Raw genomic sequence first — 22065 nt, 5'->3', positions numbered from 1 at the left:
TCCAGCTGTTTGGAAATGTTAAAAATGCTGTTGGCTTGCCCAACTTGAGGATCACTATGTCAGTGCACTCAGTGCCTTGATATGGTGGCGAATAACTCAAAATATTTTTACAGAGCACTTAACTGTGTTAATTGGGCTGACATATGTTCTCTCTAATCCTTACGGGGTGATTGCATTACTCTTTCCTGTATTGCAAATTGGATGTAGGTGGGTTGAGAGGTTGGGAATTACATTAAGGCTACCTGGCAAGTTTATGGGGGAAAGTGCCATCGGAACAAGGACTTCTGGGTTTATAACTTGGTCACAACATTTCTTCCGTTTAGCAGTGAAGGAGGATTGTGTCTGCTTTCCTCCTTGTCTGTGCATGCATAGGATCGGGGAGTGGCAATTAGTGGTGGCGTCCCACAACAGAATTCAGCAACTTGGTTCTGTGCTACCCGTGTCATTGCAGCAAAATTCACCTATTGCTGGCAGTTGCCAGCAACCTTGGTACCATAGCTGAACTAATTCAGTAGTCAGTTTGAGCCTCCAGGCGCTCCTTTTTCGGTTGCTTCCTAGGCCGTTCGTAGCCTGTCCACATTGAAAGTGAGACTGAGGGTTTTGATGGTCCACGTCTGCCACAATAAAAATCACTCCAGGGTACAGCTTGGCTTCACCCTGTCAAGCAATAAGGAGGAGTTTGGCCATGCATCAGCTGTGACTAAATGCTTATTTGTTATCAGTCATAGTTGCACTGCAGGCAGAGTTTCTTTTCCCTCCCCATGAGATCCTTTTAACCAACCTGAAATCTGCGGCAGAATGGGACACAGTGGTTTCAACCAAGAATTTTGTCACGGTTGAAGCTAAGAGAGAATGTTTTTTCTGTGAATGTCTCTGCCTCTCTCTTGCTCTCTCTCCTCTCTATCTCCTCTGTCTCTCTTTCTAATTCATAGCCTTACTCTGTCATACTGTACTTCAATTTGATCTTTTAGTTTTCTTTCCCCCCCTTTTTTCACGCTGTGCATGTCATCAGATATTGAAATCTAACAGGCAAATGGTAAGAGTCTGTGTTGTAGGAAGAGCGATACAAAAATCAGCAGATACAGTGTCTTTGTATCTGTGGTGAAGAATGCAGCATGTATCCTCCATGAATACATTCAAAAATAAATGGTGGCAAGAAGTTGTCTGTCTGTGTCTCACTTCAGGTGACAGCGGCACCCTGTGATGGATAGGCACTTTATGTGTTAAGTGTAATTTTCCTCTAGAAGTACTTCTATATTATAATCCTGGAATAGATGAAGAAACCCTTGTACTAAACCCAGTATTAAAGGACTATCTGTGTAAACAGACTGACAGTGTATTTCTTGCAATGCTGAGCACAGAGCAGATGAGCATAACTGCTGCACAAGTGTGGGCTGCTTCTCTTCATCTCCCCCATCCAAAAAAATTGTTGCTGATTTCGGATGTTTACCGTCGTTTAGCGCTTCTCCGTGGAATAGTATCACCATAGCCACAAGCTGTTGGTCAGAAGTGCCTCCTGCTTGCTTGCTTGCTTGCTTGCTTGCTAGGGGGAGTCTTTGTGGACAAGTCGTCCATTAAGTGGTTTTTGGGTGAGGGCAGGACACAGGCCACACTTTAGGTGAGCCCAGCAGTGCTCCTGGTTTTCAGTTTTTGGTAGCTCTCAAGAGGGTTTGCTGTACAATTCTTAGGGAGAAATTGGAAGGGCAAACCAAGAAATGGGGTGTGGGATAAATTTCCTCTTTAGGAGACTATGGTGTCTTCATATTGAGCATCTCAACAAATAGGCCTCATAGTTGCCGTGTGTTCCTTTCTTTAAAGCAGCTCTTGTGTTGGGGCTGAAGATGCCCAGCCAGCAACTTTCATGTACTTGGTTTCCTCCAGTGTGTGGATAAGGGGTGAAGTGAAGATCCCTTCCTCCTCTATAGGTTTCCATTGAATACAATTTAGTAGAATATTCTTTCCTTCCTTGTACATTTCTGGCTAGAGTCTTTCATTGTCTCCATTCTGGTAATCCTCGGAATGACCCGTGAGATGAAATGCATCTTCTCACAACTTCATCTAATCTACACAGCAATATTTTAAGATTTCATGGTCATTAAGGGTAGCAGTTAAAAATATGTGGTCAGCTTTTGATAGCAGAGTCCAGGGAGTATATCCCAAATTCTGACGAAAACATCAACAAAGCTATCTGGTTCAGATTTAAGATGGGAGGATATGAATGATTACCGTATTTTTCACCCCATAGGACGCACCGCCCCATAGGACGCACCTATGGGGGCGGGGGGAATAAAGAAAAAAAATTATTTCCCCCCCAAGCACGAGGCTGGCGCGAGGGAAGCCCGAGCTTCCCTCGACCCCAGCCCCCAGAACAGCCTGCTAACCGCAAGCCTAGGGAGCTGCGCTGGTCTCCCTAGGGTTGCGCAGGGCTTCGTGAAGCCTGGAGAGCAAGAGGGGTCGGTGCGCACCAACCCCTCTCGCTTTCCAGGCTTCAGCGAAAGCCTGTATTTGCCCCATAGTACGCACACACGTTTCCCCTTCATTTTTGAAGGGGAAAAAGTGCGTCCTATAGGGCGAAAAATACGGTACATACTTGGAGTGATTGCATTTATTGTAGCAGGAATACAAATACCACAACTGATGGACATGTGCCTGAATTCTCTTAGTTCACACTGTTTGTTTCATAAAAGTCTGCACAGCCTTGCTCTAAATTGTTGTACAGTTGATCCTTGAAATAAGTGCCCACCATTATTTTTGAGTTTTGCAGGCTCTGGTTTGCAAAATCTAAATGTGATGCTGCATTGAAAGGAAAATATCCCAACCCCAGTAATTCAAGGCTACTTGCTTTCCCACCGCTGTAGAATTTTTCAGTAGCCGGGTGTTTACGTATAATTGGCTGTCTGGTGGGGATCTGAATGTTGTAACTCATACTCCTCTTCCCTGTTTTGCTTTGCACTTTCCCCTCTTGCCTTACTAAATAGTTAGCATTTTGCATTTCTGTGCTTTCAGTAGAATTAGTTTGACCAGTGTAGTTGCATCACTTGTAGCTGCATTCATGGGGGCGGGGGACGGGGGGGAGTTAAAGTAACTTTCATCTGCTTTAAACACACTGGATCTTGTTCTTTCTCCTTTCACAGATGTTTGGAAACTGGACATTTGGTACTCTGGTTTTCACGGTTATGGTTATAACAGTGACAATGAAGGTATAGTAACACAGTTGTGACTTTGCTATGCATGTTTAATTGTCTTAGATTTCCCTAACGGTTTAGAAAGCGAGGCTTTCACGCTCCTTTTCTAGCTTTTTCTTGAATGTTCAAGAAAAACCAGATTTAGATGTAAACTAGGGCTGAACTGAATTAGTCATCTAACTTCTCACCATTTCTCATTTTCACATTGAAAATTTCACCTTTCAGTGAGGCCGAGAAAGTAGGCATCCTGTGTCAAATACATTTTTGGATTTGGGTTGTTTCAAAGGGCTCTCCTTTGGAGTTCTCAGGCAAACTTTAAAAGAATACACCAGTTGGAAAAAATGATGTAGTTCCCAGTGAACCCTAAGAGGAAGTACTGGAAGAACTTGTTCTGCCACCAGCCTAGGCCAAAAGGTGTCAACTTGGGAAAGAATCCCAGCGTTGCTTTTTTCCAACAACTGCGCAGCCTTATGGTGAACCCCCATTAAAGAGTGGGGACCACTTTTATACTAATTAAATGTATTTTCTATTCGGTGATTTTTTGCCAACTTTGTTGTGTTCTTTTGCTTTTAGATGGCTTTAGAGACTCATTTCTGGACCTGGATAAACCATTTTGTTACCTGGGGTTCCATTGTCTTTTACTTTGTATTCTCCTTGTTCTATGGGGGAATTATCTGGTAAGTGTGTGTGTGTGTGTGTGTGTTTGCATGCATGCCAACAGAGGAGTCAGTATCTTGTAGTCTGTGCTATGTGCAGGGGGTGGGAGGGGAACATTTGCCATGAATGCAGTGAAGTGGATTGATGGAAATAAGTTAAGCAACAGGTTTTAAAAGGTCAGTGAGCAGAATGCAGGGTCACTGTACATATGCATGTGCCCAAGAAACTTGGATTGCTGTTATTGGCTCTTTCAAGTACTCCCCTGAGCAGGCAAGTCACAGCCCCATGGATCAAAAAAATGGTGGGTAGTATATTTCAGTGGTAAATCATCTAGATCAGCCTTTCTCAACCCGTGGGTCCCCAGATGTTGTTGAACTACAACTCCCATCACCCCTAGCTAGCAAGGCCAGAGCTCAGGGATGATGGGAGTTGTAGTCCAACAACATCTGGGGACCCACAGGTTGAGAACCGCTGATCTAGATGCTGTAGAACCAAGGAGCATCCCAGGACTTGAGTCAGTGAACACGCATACATCCCAACGGTGTGTTAGATAGCCATTCCCAAAATCTGCTCAAAAGACAAAAAAAAGGAGTGATGACTGGTACCAGAAATTTTAAGCTACCCCTAGAAAATAGTATAAAATGTGAGTCTTCCGCTACTGGTGCCTTGCTGGGCAGCTGGGGTGTGGCATTCTGCATGCTTTTCTGTTTTAGCCAGTGGTAAAAATTGATTTGTTCTTGTTCATTCATCTGTTTTCCTGTAACTTGTTCTTACTATTCCAGGCCATTTTTGCACACCCAAGACATGTACTTCGTATTTGTCCAGTTGCTCTCCAGTGGCTCTGCTTGGTTTGCCATAATCATCATAGTTGTCACTTGTTTGTTTTTCGATATTGTGAAAAAAGTACTGTACAGACACCTGCAGCCCACAAGTACAGAAAAAGCCCAGGTAACTTGCACCTACATGTGGTTTTTCTAACATTAAAAGAGGAGGCTTTTACCAGGGAGGCCCCCTGCAAGTCTAATGAACTTTTCTCTGCATATGAAACCTTTCCTGCAGTTCTTGGATGAATTACTGTGATGCTGCTGAGCGTAAAATAGAAATCTCCTTCTACATGAAGATTGTAAATGGCGCTTTTTCTTTTGTTAGTCTCTTGACTAGAATGGAAGTGAAAGCGTGATTATTGCCAGGGATGGAAATTTTCAGTGATAAATATTCTTGCTTAAGGTCTTATGAATTCTTCCAGGTACAGTCTAGCTCACTTTACTTTTAGTCACTAGTGGATCACTGCAACTCCTCACTGATGATGATTTGATAATCCACATGATTACAGCATCAAGGGAAGTACTTTCCCCACAATTTTCAGCTTCTCTTACACGCACAGCACCTTGGATCATAGTTCCTGTGCCTGGATCTGCCCCCAGTATTTTTCCCTTGCCCCAAGGACATTGTCCAGAAAAGGCATGTGTATGTGATTGTAATTCCTCAAGTAACGCCATGACAGAGCTGAGGCAATTATGGATCTGTTTTGGATGAGGCCAGACACCGGGAAGCCTGGGCACTATAATCTGCAATGGATCTGGGGAGATAGGAAAATGTCTAAAATTTGGTTTGTGAACCCGACCCTCTGCATTTGCCAGATCACCAGATACTATACCAGGTTTCCTCTTGATCCTTGGCAGCCCAAAGTACTCTGTAATGGCCTCCCGCTGTAGTGCTCCTGTCGTTTTGGGGCTGTGTTTCAGTGCTGTCAGTAGCCACTAGTTCCTGGTTCATGTTCCGTGGATTCCGGCATTTAAGTCATAGTGGGAGATCAGCCATTGCTGACATGGTAGCATGTCTTATAAATGTGCATCCTAAGCATTCATTCTGAGTCTCAGTTCAAGCTCAGGGAACTTCTTGGCCGGAGCCATTTGGGCAACAAATGTGCCCTTTCTATATACACACGCACACATGTGTGCCAATATTGCCCGTTAACTATACAGATTCACTATTCTGCATTCAGCGGATGGCAGCTGAATGCACAGTAGATTCTTCCTTTCCCAGACAAGCAGAGCCAAGTATGAGAAGATGATGTAGAGGCAGCGCTTCCTCTGTGTACAGCCAAACAGTAGAAGGTCCTGTCTTCTAGTGAGTTACATGAGAAAACCCCTTCCCAGTAGCTTCTTCCTCCTTGAGCAGGCAGTAAATCACCTGCTGTAATACTCTGTGCTTGGCAGTCTCCGTGAGCCCTGCCTCGGCCTCTTACAAACTACTCCTGCTAGACATGACGCATGGAGAAGCATCATGGTGATTCGTATTAGGGTGAGGCTTGTGAAGGTTGGTCTCCTGCTGGTATTTCCCCATCCCTGGTTTTTGTGTGTGTGATTATTTGATAAACAGAACAATCCTCTTCTTACATTCAGGATGCCACAAAGTCTCAAACTGCGCCAGTGGCTATTCAGAATCTGTACTTAACAACTCTGACTTCCACAATACAGCCCATTATAAACAATGCCTTAAGACCGGAGCATGTTGTGGCACAGAATAACACTCTGTCCAATCAGAGTGACTTGTTTATTGCTTTGAATTGTAGGTCTGTAAGCCACAGGAAGCCTCCTCTAGCACTTCCAATATCTGTAATTCATTTCTTATTTGTCTTGGAAGTAGACTCCATATGCAACTAGCAGGGGGGGAAATCATTGGCTTGGATCCCATAGAGCAGTGTTTCCCAAACGTGGGTCTCCAACTACATAGCCCATCACCCCTAGCTAGCAAGACCAGTAGTCAGGGACGATGGGAATTGTAGTCCCCAAACAGCTGGAGACCCACTGTAGGGGCTCCCAGTGTAGGAAAAGCAGGGAGACCCCAGTTCACTCTGCAGCTCTCTGCACCATCTTCCATGTTGTTTGTGGGGGAGTTCCCAACCCTCTGGGGCCGCTTTTCATAGGACACAAGGCTACAGGAGGAAAGAAGAATTGGCGAAAATTGCTTTTCTCCAGCAGGTATTCCCTACAAGCAGAACTCAGTTCACAGGAAGCCTGGATCCAGCCCAGGATGTGTGAATCATTGTTTTGTGCTTTAGGAATTCAGTTCCATTTAGATGTTTATTTTCCTCAGCTTAAACTTGGTAGGCGGTCCATTAACCACCTGTGATGCTGTACAAGGGGCAGTTGCTAGGAAAGTCCAGTTCTAGGCATTTCTTAAACACGACTGCCAACACAGCAGCTAATATCTGCATATAATTATCAGTGGTCTTTCAAGACATTTAATGGTCCTCCAGCAATTTGTGATGTGCAGTTAATAAAATGTGATCTGTATTTTGTGCATTAATGGAATGTCTCATTTGAGCTGCATCTGAAAACACCAGTCATATTTCCTTGTTGTTTGCATACTGCCTATTGAAATCAGTCTCATCCTTCCCAACCATATTGAGTCATGCCTTAAGACATGTTTAAAACAGTTATAAATGTGAGTTTAGTTAAGTGCAAGGGATGCAAAATTCATTCCATGCATTTGGATTGTATCTCTAACTACTTTTTGGCAGGCAACCCTCTAATACAAAATACTTTCTCAGGAGGTGAAAATCAAACATGGTCACTTTAGGGCAGTACTTCTGTTTCTCCTAGCAGTCTTACGCCTGCCATACTTCATGGCCCCACGTAACTCATCATGCAAGTGACTCGTTACATCTCAGTTTAATTGATCTTTATTTATTGTTTTTATTGAACTTTATTGTTAAATTTTCTAAATGACCTTTCTACAAAAAGTATCCAAACGTTGTGGTCAGAATGGACAACAGTGGGCCTCTCGCAGAGGCAACAATCCTGTATCTGGACTGCACCACATTAGACTGGGGTTTACCCCTATTCCTAGAAAACTGACACATCAGGGAGAAGACAGCTAGGCTAGAATCCTCCTGTTTGATGTGCTAGTCTGAGCCGTCTTCCATATAAATATCTTGCATATACATCACCTCAGCCCCCACCTGTTTTCTGAATTGGTATAGCCCAGACACAGTTGATAACTCAAATGACAACTAGTCCTGCATTTGAGAGCAGATTAGAGAATTCTCTGCTGATATTTACACCACTTAATGCATTATCTGAAATTCCTGTTTAAGTTTATTTTACCTGACTAAAGCTGGCATTTAAGATGCTATTTTCAGTTCAGAAAAGGAGAAAAAATATATTTGGAACCGAGCACTGAGCATTTAGCTGTAAAGGAGAATGCAATGAGACCCACATTGTGTCTTTTTCCAAAAAAAATTATGAATTTCATGTCAGTTTATGGCTAGGGAGTCAAAGTTGAAAGTAGACATCTAGCTGTTCCGAAGTGACACTAAAACAGCTGAAGTGAATGTTTACTGTTCAGCTGCTTGTGTGATTTAACTATACAATTAGTCTTGTGCCACAACAAGAGTACTTGAACCACACATCCCCTAACGATTTTTATAGCTTGCAGCTTTCATGCTTAAGTAATAAAGCATTAAATGTGTTTAGTGTTGATTTGCTGTGCGTGAGCGATGCCAATAACTGATGAAAATATGAAATAAATAGTAGCTCCATTAATCATAAATGGCTTCAAATCCATCCTCTGTAGAGACAGGTCCCCTCACTTACAGCGTGCATTGTTAACGTACTAATAGAAACACTCACCAACAATGGCATTTGAAAAAGCCTTAAATTAAAATTATGTGCTCCAGTTCCTATTAATGAAGAATAGTTTGTGGGGAGTCTGCTAAGGGTGTGCTTTTTTCTGTTTCCCGTTTTGTGTGCCTGTAAAATGTTCCTTTTTGGCTCAAAGCCGCAGCTTCAGTTCACAGCGGCCAAGTTTGCAGATGTCATTAAGCCAAACTGTGGCTTAGCATGAGCCCAATGGCTCCTTCCCTGGCTTCCTTGACCTCGTAGCTAAGCCATAGTTTGACTTAACATGTTGTCCGAACCTAAGATTGTGCTTAAAGTCACTCCTCCCTAACCATGTTCTGTAGCCAAGGTCTGTCCTTTGATTGCAAATCATGGTCAAGGAGACAGAGGGGCCTTAACCATGATCCCTGGTTTGGACGACACGCCGAGTCAAACCTTTGCTTAGCTGCCATCCCACACTTGCCAGAAAAACCCCAAGGAGGAGCAAAGTGGATTCAAGCTCCCCTCCAGGAGAGAGAGAGAGAGTGCATTTGTGTGGTCAGAGTAAACTGTATTCTGGCTTACCATGATGTGCAAACCAGTCCATGGTTGCTGTGCAACCTCCTTCTCTTGGCTTTTGTACCAGAGCTTATGTAAAACTTTGTGGGAAGAAATGACCCACGGAGGAAACCTCTTAATTAAAAATATTGGTACAAACGATGGGATGTAAGTCAGGTTTTTGGTTCGCCCATCCCTATTTTCCACACCCCACCCACATGACGGGAATCAGAAAATGGGATGGCAAAGGCCAAATGACATGGATGGTGTTAGAAATTGACCTGCTTGTATTAAATCCCCTATGTGGAGGAACACTGGTTTGCAGCAAGTTAAAAAGACAAACGCAGCCAGGAAGCCACACTGTGCAGGTTGAGCATATGTTCCCCGTAACTGACACAGCCGTGCGTTAATTCAGCGCAGTGCATTCTTAATTTACTGCAAACATAAGCTTTTCCTCTCCCTTTATCAAACCATTACGTACAGCCCACATTGGGCTAGGTGACGCGTGTTAACCATTCGGAAACCAGTGTCCCTGCGCTTATATGCTCTGCCTACGAGATTAGTCCCTGCGTTTTGAAAAAAGATCTTTGACTTTAAAGACCCTGTCCTGTGTCTGTCTTTTTATATATATATATATATATATAAAGGTGACTGCTTCTCACTGACCTGTGTGTTCCATCCCTTCTTTGTCCACCTGTAGATGTACTCCAGCAGAGTTGCTTTAAGCGAGGAATGCATCGCACTGCAGCCATTGTCCAGGGCTCCGAGTCAGCTGAGCAAAATTAGGTAGAGTAGGAGGAGGAGCTCCTTACCCACTTTTATGCATGCTGAAGGCCAGCTAACCAGCAATGAGAGAGAAAGGGGCAAGAGGCATGGACAGTGGTGTGGACTGAGAGCGCAGTAGTGGCAGCGCACATTCGTGCCTTCCTGTCTCCCACACAGCCCTTAGCTTCGCTCTGTGTTTGCAGACCCAAACGCAGCATGCATTTTAAAACAAAAATAGTTCTTCTTGGGGGGCTTGGGCGGGTGGGGGAGAGGTTGCAAGCATGACGATCAATGTTCAGAATCCCAAGTCTACTCCCCGCTCTGCTGTATAAAATAACTAAAATCCTTCAAGCATGGTCCCAGCGCTTCTGCTTAACTTAACCATCCATGATGTTAACTGCTTTTTGCATGTCGGACAGTTTCAGCTGCAGCAAACATAACTGTTCATTCTTGACTACTTTGACTTTTGCTAATTTGATTTAAAAAAACAAAAAAGCACAAGTGATGGGCAACTTCCTTGTGGTTTGTGTATATATGTGTAAATTTTGTGCAGCTTTATATTGTGTTTTGCACTGGAATGCCCTATGGATGTGTTTATTGTAAGCAAGGGGTTGATGGGACGGTGTTGATTAGACTGAGTGAATGCATTACCAGCCGAAACATACTTCACTTGAACAGCAGGTGATAATCTACAGGGACTTAAAGAGAGCAAATAAAGGAGAAATTTGCACAAAAATAAAGGCCCAGTTTAAAGGCCTCTAGGCCTCCAGCTCTGCTCTTCATCCATGTTATAAGGTGGTGTTTCTCATCCAAGGTTTAAAACTGACATCCCGAATTAAACTGTGAATTACAAATTCAGACATGCCTACCTTTCTGAGCTTAACATGCCAAGATATGTACAAGCCTTCTGCCCATGTGCTCTGCCCGCGTATTGGCCCTTTCCTGCCTTTTGGATGCACCGCGATTCACTTCCTGGATCAATCTGCCATAGTTCCAGGTTGCTTCTGAATCGGGGAATTTTAAAACACAGTTGGAAGTTGCTTTTAAGGTCCTGGTCTGTTCTGGCTGTGGTAACTGTAGTTTTTCAGCTCAGACATAATGGAGAGCTACGGTCAATTAAACTTGGAAGTATTCTTTCATGATGGGCCGAGAAAGGGGCAGTTCAAGGTCAGAGCATGTGCACACAAGGCTCGTGCATACCTTAGTGAATTAAGTCAATATACATTTCTCCGAACTGGGCTGGTGTGTGACAGCACAAGAAAAAAAACTGAATTGGTTTTGCAGCGGAGTCAATACAGATGTTTCCTTGGCAGTATGTAAGCAAACACGTTCCGATCTGACCTGTCAAAAATTTGAACTGTCGAGACTTCCTGTCCCTGGCGAGTAGAATGTCATCACAATAAGTACTAATAATGTGTCAGCATTTACTTGGATATTTGGAAGTACTCATATGATGTCTTAGGTACTCTTGGGGCATCACACAGGCTTTTGTGGTTTTCAGCCTATCCAAAGCACATTTCCCCCGTTCGCATAGTTTTAAGCCGATAGCATATCTTACAGTGATTGACTACTCCTTCCGCATTTTTTTGTGTGGGCAGCCCTCTGCTTTCTGCCTTGGGTGTTGATGCCCCCAAGTGGGTTTAGCATCACCTGTTGCTCGAAGGCAGGAAACTGGGAGAAATGAAACTTGGCCACTGAAGTACTTGTGCTTCTTCTAGCCATACCACACCATACAAGTGGCTCATTCCATTTATCTTTCTTTTCAAAAGTCGTAAGCAGCCTTTCTGCTATGGTGGTGGTGTGGAAGTGTAGTGGGAAAGGTCAGAAAGCTGACACAGAACAGTGAAAACACAAACCACCCGAGTGCTTTTGCAGAATGACTTGAGTTTCAGCTTGATTTCTGTCGTTTAATAGTAAATATTGATGTTTCCCAAGGCATTAAATCTCACAAGAAGAACTCTGCTCCATCTGATAAAGGCGTGTTCTAGCCCAGCATCCTGTTTCCTATGGGATGCCCACAAGCCAGGATTTACATGCCATAGCATTCTACCCACTTGCGGTCCCCAGAAGCAGGTATTTAGAACCACACTGCCTCCAACAGTGGTTACTAGTCACTGTGGTTGGTAACCACTGGCAGCCTTAATCTCCATTAATATGGTTAACCTATTAAACCTCTTGAAGTTGGTAGTAGTACAGCTTTAGCCAGCAAATCCCATAAACTAGCTCAGGGTTTCCCAGACTTGGGTCCCCAGCTGTTTTTGGACTACAGCTCCCATCATCCCTGACCACTGGTCCTGCCAGCTAGGGATGATGGGAGTTGTAGTCCGACAAAGCTGGAGACCCACATTCAGGAAACCCTGGTCTGGCTATTCAGTGTGTGAAGTGCTTGCTTCTGTCTGTCCTGAATCCTCAGCCATCCATCTTGCAATAGATGGTCTCAGGTTCTGGCATTATGAGAGAGGGAGAAACCTCTCTGCACCGTCCCCATGCCATGCATAATTTTACATACCTCTCTTTTGTTTCCTCCTCCTCACATTTTTCTCCAAAACATTTTAGCCTTTGCTCATAGGGCACTTGTTCCAACCACTTCATGATTTTGGTTTCCCTTTTCTTCAGCTTTCCTGGCAATAATATAATGAGGTACAGCAACCAGAATCATACATGGTATTCCAAGTGCCATCAGACCATAAATTTGTATAAAGACATTATGATGTTGCCGGTTTTATTTTTTGGGTTCTTTCCGTGGAATTCGCCCCGTTCTCAGCAACCGCATGCAGGGGCAACATTTACATTGAGCTATCAACTATGATCCAAAATCCCTTTCCTAGTCCCTTTAGTAGCTGGCGGCTACTAAATGTCAGAATCAAAAACCCGATTCCATGGTTGCTGCAATCAATGACCCAGTATCTCTCTTTTGATCTTCAACAACGATAACAAATTCTAATGATGTATTAGCAATAGAAATGAAGAAAACCTTAGTCTGGAAGCAGTGGTGGATTCTGCTGTTTTCCAGACATGAGTAAGTCATTAGTTTTGCAGACATGAATAAATGGGTCCCTGTATCTCCGTTTATATGCTGCTTTTCTTCTGTTGTCAATAAACTCTCAAGCATTTCTGCCCCTTTAATCAGAATAGCAGCTTTCAAGTAACAGAAATATTAAGGATAATGTTGATTGTGAACGGAGTTAAGACTTGACAGAAACATTAATTCAGCATCTCATAATTGTGGGTGTTTCCCAGCATACCTTGCTAAATCTGCAAAAGATAAAGTATTTAGCTTATGACCTCCAATTTTTAACGCAGGCTTCCTCAAACTTGGCCCTCCAGATGTTTTTGAGACTACAGTTCTCATCCCTGACCACTGGTCCTGCTAGGTAAGGATCATGGGAGTTGTAGGCCAAAAACATCTGGAGGGCCAAGTTTGAGGCAGCCTGCTTTAACAGTTCTTCAGGTTTACTGATAAATGACCCCTCCCAGGTAAAATGTTAATTACCATTTACAAGGAAGGCCAAAAAGGACTCCACATGGCACTGTAGCTTCATCGGTAAATGTATTGAGCCTAGGACATGTGGTTTGGCTATTTTGTTAACTATCCACTGCTGGAAGAGTTGATATGCTAAAAACTCAATTGGACCAGTGTAGTGTTTAAGGTCATATCAGTTCTTCCTTGCCTGGAGGTGCAGGAATGAGCATGCCACCGTATTACAGAGCCCACAGAAGCATAAAGCCTTGAACTCAACGGCTTTCTATCTTTAAAGCTTGTGAACAAATTTGTAAAGCAGGATATGGATCGCTTTAATGGATAAATGTCTAATAGACTGTAGTTCCACTGAGCTTACAGGACTAAGGCTGCACACGTGAGAGTAAATACCATTGGACTTGGTGGCATTTACTTCTGAGGATCAGGCTGCAAGCCCCCTCAAATTTAAAGCTATTCTGCCTAATTCCCTGTTTCCAGGAGAAAGTTGTGTTCCAAGCCCGGGGCATTGGCCAGAGTGCCTTCACAAAAGACACTCTGAAATCTGAAGTTCTAATTTTGAAGCTTGCAGATACTGCAGTTAAAAATGAATTGCTAGTTTTTATGGAAAGCTGACTTGGGAGTATGCTACTTTAAAAAGCCCTTGGAGGTTTTTACTGATCAATTAGTATGTGAATCTTGTCAAATGCAAAATAAATACCAATTATCAAAGCCCATTGCAAATCAGTACTGTACTGAAAAACAATGAGCATAGTAATTACCTTTAGATTTGTTTAGATCAGTGTTTCCCGCACTTGGGTCTCCTGCTGGTTTTGGACAAACTCCCATCATCCCTAGCTAGCAAGACCAAGGATCAGGAATGTTGGCAACTGTAGTCCGAAAACAGTTGGAGACACAATTTTGGGAAACCCTGGTTTAGATCTCATGCTTTTTGCTTTTACTAATATAAAATAATTATTGTGCAACTTCTTGCTGCCATCAGAGCATCCAGATCTAATCTTGGACAATATCTCATGTAAATGACATTATTTCCCCAGGAATGAATCCCTCATTGCTCATTCTGAAGTTGTGGAGTAAATCAGGCAGGAACCAGGAGCATGTTGACCCAAAGCGATAGTAAGGTGGTTTAAATATGCTTTTAGTAAAAGTTATAACAGTCGATAGAATAGTGCCATTAGATATTGTACATGAAGTACTGTACATTGAAAAGGGATGCTGAAGCAGCTTTTAGGAATTAACTCCTTTCTAGAAGAAGCACATGCAAAACAGTTTTGTTTTAAAGCCCTGATTTGTTTATGTACGTCATGAATTGGATTTCTTGCATTATATTTACAAGATAATGAAAATTCATTCCTGCCCGTTTCATCTTTTCTCAGCGAAGCTCACTTGCATTACTGAAAAGCAACTGTCTTCAGTAATGCTGAGGTCCGTATTTACCCTGCAAGGAAGAGCATATTCTGTGAAATCACAACTGAGGCAGGGGGTGGATCCAAGAGCGTTCTGGCAACTTGACCATAAGTCATTGCAAGCTGCTGTAGAGAGAGAGAAAAAGAGAGAAAGAAGCCACTCCCTCTGTGGTCATCAGAGATACCTTGGCAAACCAAGAGAACTCCTGGAATTTTTCATTCTGTTCTCAGAGCAAGTTGTAGGAGCGGGGGAAAAGGTTGATTGTATTATAATTATTATTAATTGCATTTATATCCCACATTTTCCTCCAAAGAGCTCAAGATGGGAAACATTGTTCTTCCCCTTCTCACTTAATCCCTACAGCCCTGTCCGGTAGATTGGGCTGAGAGGCAGTGGCTGGCCCCAGGTCACCCAGTGAGCTTCATGGATGACTGGGGTTTGAAACCTGGTCTCCCAAGTCGTTGTCTCGACACTAATCACTATACCTTGACACTAATCACAGGCTTGAGTTTCTACATCTTTTTGTCTTAAATTAGCCACTGTCCCTGGGTCTAGTTCAGCTAGCAGGGTGTGCTGCTTAAGCCATTAGCTTTTGACGCATCTCCCCCCACAATTCATCACAATTTATGCAGCCACCAGCTGTGGAAACTGTAAGACCAGCCATGCTCAAGTGCCAGTATGCTTCTCTTGGGTCCAATAAAGCAAAAGTCTGTAGCCTTTTTCATGGTACTCGCCATTATTGTGCAAGGTGCTATACAGAACACGGGGGGTGGCACTCGAGACACCCTGGTTTGCAGGTTACGTCCCCCAGTGGATTAAAGTGCCACAATTGCTGCATTGCTCAAGGACAGAACCAAATATCTTCAGAAAACACTTACGACAGATTGCTGATTAAACATTTGCATCTACTCTGCTTAATTTTTGTTTTCTGTTCGCTGGCATTTCAGCTTGTGGGTAAGCAAATTGCGTACACTAGCATCGAGAATGTTGCCCTGAGCGCCTCGTTTACTTGAGTGTAACGGCTGTCTTTATTTCTGTAGAACGGCTGGGTGCTTTATAAGGTCTGTTGCTTTTTGTGTCCTTTTTTAGATGGAAGAAGAAAGGGGTTCAGTCACCCCAGCATGTGATTTTACTGAAGGCAGGCACAGAGGGGAGGACAGCAGGCAACTGCTAGCAGATGCCCTTAGGCAGCGAGAGTGACCGTGTGCCCTAGGTAGTACCCGAGTTCTATATCCTAATAATCTAGCTCATCATGAATCGATTCATCTGTGGTGCCCTGTGCCCTGCACTTTTCACCATGAAGCACTTTTGACATCTTGGCATGCCTCTGGTTTTGTGTTTTTCCTAACAAACTTGATCACTAATATTGTCACATTGATTTAATTTGGTTTCTTAATTCCATTAAGAACTAATAGGGTGGGGTGAGACGCACTGCATTGCAGTCTTTTAAAAAGCGTTTTAAGAGCACTGATTATATTTAAAGTAGGGGTGGCTAGTCCTCCTGGATGTTTTTGAACTCCCAAGTCCCATCAGCCCCAAGTAATATGGTCAGTGTTCAAGAATGATGGGAAGGCCACTTGTTGGTTATCCTCCTCGGAAATGTTGCAGACTTCAGCTAGTTCCTCTTATTTTTGTAGCCTGTAGTCTGGTCTGTTGCTTGGTGTCCATAGAACATTTTTCCCTTTCTGGGAAAGGACTTCCTGGGTAGGACCCAAAGAGATCTGTCTGTAGGAGGGCCCATTAGTTTTCTCTTCTTCCTGTAGTCTCTTGGACCTCTCTGAGCACCACTGGAGGGTTGGGGACCCACCAGAGAGGTGGGGTGGGTGGGTATGTGCAAGGAACCTGAAGCGTCCAGGGGCACTGTTCTCAAATGTAGTCAAATATGTCCTGGTAAGTCGAAGTTGGGAGAAGATTGATTTTATTTCGGCAGGACTGTGGTGACGTGGGAGTGAATGGAAGAAAGAGGAGAGAAGAGCATTAAGCTGTCTAATAATAATAATAATAATAATAATAATAATAATAATAATAATAATTTTATTATTTATACCCCGCCCATCTGGCTGGGCTTCCCCAGCCACTCTGGGTGGCTCCCAACAGAAAATTAAAAACACAATAAAATGTCAAACATTAAAAGGTTCCCTAAACAGGGCTGCCTTCAGATGTCTTCTAAAAGTCAGAGAGTTGTTTATTTCCTTGACATCTGATGGGAGGGTGTTCCACAGGGCGGGTGCCACTACCGAGAAGGCCCTCTGCCTGGTTCCCTGTAACCTCACAGGGAGGGAACCACCAGAAGGCCCTCGGAGCTGGACCTCAGTGTCCGGGCTGAATGATGGGGGTGGAGACGCTCCTTCAGCTATACTGGGCTGAGGCCATTTAGGGCAGGGGTGTGCAGACTTTAGGCTTATGAGTCTTACAGTAGAAAATGGCTGTTTAAGTGCCAGCGATAAGCTTCAATTCAATTGACAATTGCAGCGTTTGTGAGATTTCTGAAATGTGGTTTTGAAGTTGTACAAAAAGTTGTGACACTTCTGACATGGGTTGCAGCTAAGATGTTCAACCGTGTATGTAATTGTTGCTTTTCCCCTCACTAACCATTTGGGTGTTTTTTTTTGGGGGGGGGGGGATCCTCAGTGCCTTTCTTTCCGCTAGCCGGTTTCATACTAACTAATAGGACAAGCCTACTTTTTTGTTGTTCATTTCAGCTTGAATGCCCCGCTGCTTGTTTACCCTTTGTGCTATTGGTGGTTGTTAATGTTACTACTTTAAACATGTTTCTCCCCCCCCTCCTTTGCCCAGCTGTCTCCCCAAACTCCCTAATTCAAGTGGAAATAATTTTATTCATTGGTATTTGTACCACACACTTCCTCCAAGGAGCTCCAATCACCTGCCTTCTCAGGTTTAGCACCTTGATGCCACGTAAGAAAATGGATGTCCCTTCGTTTGTTTCTCGATAAAAATCATCCCTGCTGTCACGGTAGCAGCAGCAGCAGCTGTTGGCAGGATGTCAGGCATATGCCAATTCAAAATGGTTTCCTCGTCGTTTCCTTTTATTTCTCTCCATTTACGCAGCCACAGAAGTGATTCCCACTTGTTGAGTTCAAACCCAGCAGGTCAATGAGACTTTGTCAGTAGGTTGCTGAGTCAAAGCTGCTTTTGACCTTGTGGGCACTGCTGGAAAGTGGGGAAAATAACAACGGGGGCAAAAGTATGGTCTGCGTTAGGCCAATGAGACCTAAAGAGAAAGCAGAAATAGCTAGTGGGGCACCATGGGTCAGGGACGAGGGGTGAGTATCCTGGGTCCCAGACCTTGTAGCTAATGTTGTTGTTGTTTTGGTTTCCCATTTTGGATCTAGTGCAAAAGAAAGTGCTCTCATTAATGGCAAGGTGTCCAGGTTTTAAATCAGGGGTCAGCAACCTTTTTCAGCCGTGGGCCGGACTATATTTTGAAAATAAATAAATAAACGAATTCCTATGCCCCACAACTAACCCAGAGGATGTATTTTAAATAAAAGGTCACATTCTACTCATGTAAAAACACGCTGATTCCCGGACCATCCGCAGGCTGGATTGAGAAGGTGATTGGGCCGCATCCGGCCCCCGGGCCTTAGGTTGCCTACCCCTGTTTTAAATGGTGCCCCATCACTGCTGCACCTCCATTATACTGAATTGCCCAACATAAGTTTACAGGATCTGCAAGAAGGATGCATGTAGGCTAGCTCATACGTATTGCGTTCATGCTCCTAAGATTTGTGTTGCTTCCCCCCCCCCCCTTTTCTCTAAAGAGGTTTGTGACCTGTAATAGCAAAGAAAGGAAAAAAGAAAAGGAATCTGATACGCTGATCTCTCCTTTGTCTTCCCCACCCCCTCAGCTTACTGAGACAAGTGCAGGTATCAACTGCTTGGACTCCATGTGCTGCTTCTCAGATGGAGAAACAGCATGTGCGCCTCTTAGAAGAATGCTGGAGCGAATGATGGGGAGCTGCAGCCCGACGCGAATCAACAGGTGTGGAATTTCTCTCAATTGCCTTTGCTGCCGACGGTTCTCTTATAAACTGGAGCACGACGAGCCGGCAGCTGTAGATGTCTAAGGAAAGGCAGGCGGCGCTCCTCATAGGGCCCACCCCCCTTTTTTATTTTTGGATCTCAAAAGATCAGTGTTTCTGCTTCTCCTGGAAGCCCTTTCAGTGGAGCGCAAGGAAGGAAGCTGCCTTTGTATTTGTCTTTGGTTCCGAAAACTTCTTGAATTTTTCCCGCGACGTCGTCCGATCCAGCAGCTGCAGTGTGCCTAGAGCGGCTTTGACATACGCATGAAGCTCCACATGAGCCGGGGCTCCCCTGCTCTCTGCAAAACCAAGTGATCCGAGTGCATTTGCCAGGGAGCAGAAGAGAGTAGCTTCTGCTCATGCCAAGCTTTGTGCGTGTGCCGCAGTCCAAAAAAAGCTCCGTTTTTGGCTTCTCCTTTTCTTGTGTGCATATATCAATGTGATTTCCCCCCTCCTCTCTTGCCTTGTATTTCCTTTTCCTCAAAATCTGATCACTGTCCTGATTTATTCCCCTGATTTAGCTCTTCCTTGTGTTCGCAAATTAGAAAACGGTTTGTGCAATCCCTTGTTTGTTCAGTGTCTGTCTGCTCACTAGTCATATATTGCAGTGTCTGATTCTAGTTATACAAAGGTTGCATTTTCTCCCCTGAAATATAACTTCCTCTGCAAATGTAAACGCTTTGGGGAGGGTGTTATTTTATTTTGGGGCTTTTATTTGTTCATTGGCAGTGTTTTGTTTTTTTAAAAAAAATACTTTTAAAACAATATGGAACAGGAGTTTTATATACGTACAATTGAATAGCAAAACTTGACGGAACCAAAGCAGCTCAATATAACAGTTTTTAAATTTTCGGGACTTTTCTACTTCTATCTGCAATACATGCCATTCAGAAATCAGTGCTAAATGTTCTTTCAGTTGTAGATACCTATTTTTTATTATTTTTAAAAAAGCAGTATATCCAATAGAGCCCATATAAATATCCTTGACGAGCACTATTATGTTTGGAACCGTTTTAAAACAGCAAATTTTAGAATCTGCAGAATTTGTCTGCAACTTCGTCCTTCTGCTGAAACTAGGGTAGCTGGGAGGAAACAGCGTGACACAAACACAGAGAGATATTTGTGGGGTAGAAAATCACCTGTTGCAGCTGAGTTTCTCCTAACACCTCCGATTGATAACCACGTTCTGGAAAATCATAGCCACTTCACTCCCTCTCCGGCCCTGCGGCCACCGTACTACTCAGAGCTAAACCATGGATAGACCTAGAGTTATGTGCAAATCTGGCTCACGTGCCAACATGCCACGAGCGGCTACTCAAGGGGGAAAAAATTGCCTGTTGCAGCTCATGGTTTTCTGGAAGTGAGACAAACCATGAGCACAGATTCCTATGCAAGGCAAGAGTGTGCAGCCGTGGTTTAGCTCTGAGTAGCAGCAGCAGCAAGACTGGGGGGTGGAGCGAAGCTCTCTTGTTCTCGCTAAGCCATCGTTGGGTTTAGTGTTATATGCAAACCAGGCCAATATCACAAAGGTTCTGGCTATGCATGGTGTTCACAAAAGGTAGGTATAATCTGCTTCATGTTCAACTTTGGCTAACAATTCTGATGGTTTTTGCTTTTGTTTCTGCATCATCTTTAAGTGTATGGCCAGCATGGTGTGACTAAAGTTTCCTATTTGACAGAATAGTACCCTCTCGAACTTACCATGCATCTTAAAAAGCAATCCGAGAACATGACTTGGCAGCATCGCAGCGCACCCCGCAGCATTTTCTGTTTTGGTTTTAAATTCTGCTGAAATAATTTGGTTTCCCTTTAGATCAGCCTTTCTCAACCCATGGGTCCCCAGATGTTGTTGAACTACAACTCCCATCAACCCTAGCTAGCAAGGCCAGAGCTCAGGGATGATGGGAGTTGTAGTCCAACAACATCCGGGGACCCACAAGTTGGGAACCGCTGCTTTAGATCATCACTTGAAAGAGACTTAATAATTTTCCTGGCCCAGTTTTACTTTGTAAATTGCACAGCACCGTTCCTCAGACAGTTTGGAATTGTAGCTCGTCTCTTCGCCAAGATTATAATGCAGCAATTGTAGAGTAAAAGTTGATTCCCTAAAATCATGGATTTAGAGCAGTTGTGCTCTAGACATGGAGTAGATGTTGCCCAAATCACTGTGATCTGAGACAGACAGGACAGTATCAGTCTTCAGTATTTCTTCCCCGAATCTATCGGAGCACTGAGATGTGCACCCAGAATAAACTCTTGGGCACCTGAAGTCCTCATTCACTTTCATGAAAGGCCGCAGAGCATGTATTCAGATCAGCTGCTGCACTGGGAATGAATGGGGAACCTGTTCTTAGCAGGGGGCCTCAGTGTCTGTCCTGAGTCATTGGACCAGGGTGAAATAAGTAAGCTTAGTGACAGTAGACTCGCCATGTGCTTCTGACTGATAACACTTTGGGTGTGAGCTGAGAACTTTCTAGTTATCTGTCCCAGGATTGTCTGTTGTCAGATGAAACACACGTCTTCAGGCTCTGTTTTCCATATGATTGGTAGTATAGGTAGAACGTCTGTTTCAGCCATTTCAGTTATCCACTTCCAGTATTACGATTTTTCCACTTGGCCAACAGTATCCATCAAGTCTCTTGACTTACCCATGCTAACAATTTACCTGGTTTATTGGCTCGAAGACATTGTGTGACACCCATGATTACCAGCACTGAATATTCTGTCAAATAAGAGAACTGGAATGTGAAATCAGTACCTGGTGACATTCTGAATGGGAATGCTTTTGTTTCATCTAATGGTGTTAAATGCTTGGAGTGAAGGGGAAATGGGTACAGCACATGAAATCCTCTTTTAATGCTTTAAAATTAAAATATGATTTCTATTCTGAGCTTTCATTGATTTTTCAAAACAAGAATTTGTGCATGACTTTTCTAAGTTGCCAAAATATGTTGCCCGTCTGTCTTCCATCAATCAAACTGTTTGTCATTGCATTAGTCACTCAAGTGCTAATACTGGATCCTGTGGTTTTATTAACGATACATGTTCACAGCTACTTCCTCAAGATATTTCAGATAGCTGGGATGGAGATGGATGTTTCCATTATTATTTATTTTTGGTTTTTGTTCTGAATGTGTTTTTTTTTAAACTTCCCAATCAGTACCTGTGCTCATTTACACCTTTCTCCCGAAATACATGTGGCACAATTGCATGCCACTAATACGCATCTTTAACAAAGGTTTCGCGCTCGTCCCAATGAGAGGAAAATATTCCACAATGGCTAGACGATCCTGCTCTTCACTGCATACCACGAGTGACTAACCTATGGCCCCTTCCATATGTTGACTTGCAATTCTCATTGGCACCAT

General features: G+C 43.6%; 1 protein-coding gene across 11 annotated transcripts in view; it reads left to right on the top strand.

The window, feature by feature from the left end:
* The window catches only part of ATP11B (ATPase phospholipid transporting 11B (putative)), an 86569-nt gene that overhangs the window by 58215 nt on the left and 6289 nt on the right, over positions 1–22065 (top strand). For 3 of the 11 annotated variants that reach the window (XR_013987028.1, XM_081007815.1, XM_081007811.1), the window contains exons 26-29: positions 3135–3200; positions 3759–3862; positions 4625–4790; positions 18524–18657. Coding sequence is in view for 9 of the 11 variants with exons in the window: in XM_081007815.1 (XP_080863941.1) it covers positions 3135–3200; positions 3759–3862; positions 4625–4790; positions 18524–18657 (470 nt within the window). In the remaining 2 variants the exon portion in view is untranslated. Of the gene's footprint in view, positions 1–3134; positions 3201–3758; positions 3863–4624; positions 4791–9704; positions 9791–11683; positions 11843–14284; positions 14364–15743; positions 15868–18523; positions 21588–22065 lie in introns of those variants that run through there. The other 8 variants (XM_081007813.1, XM_081007812.1, XR_013987029.1 and 5 more) reach the window with 7 other exon arrangements.

The sequence above is a fragment of the Podarcis pityusensis genome, assembly GCF_964106645.2.
Source record: "Podarcis pityusensis genome assembly, chromosome: 5".
NCBI lineage: Eukaryota > Metazoa > Chordata > Lepidosauria > Squamata > Lacertidae > Podarcis > Podarcis pityusensis.
Note: the sequence above shows the minus strand (reverse complement) of the source record. Positions and strands in the feature narration are given on the sequence as shown.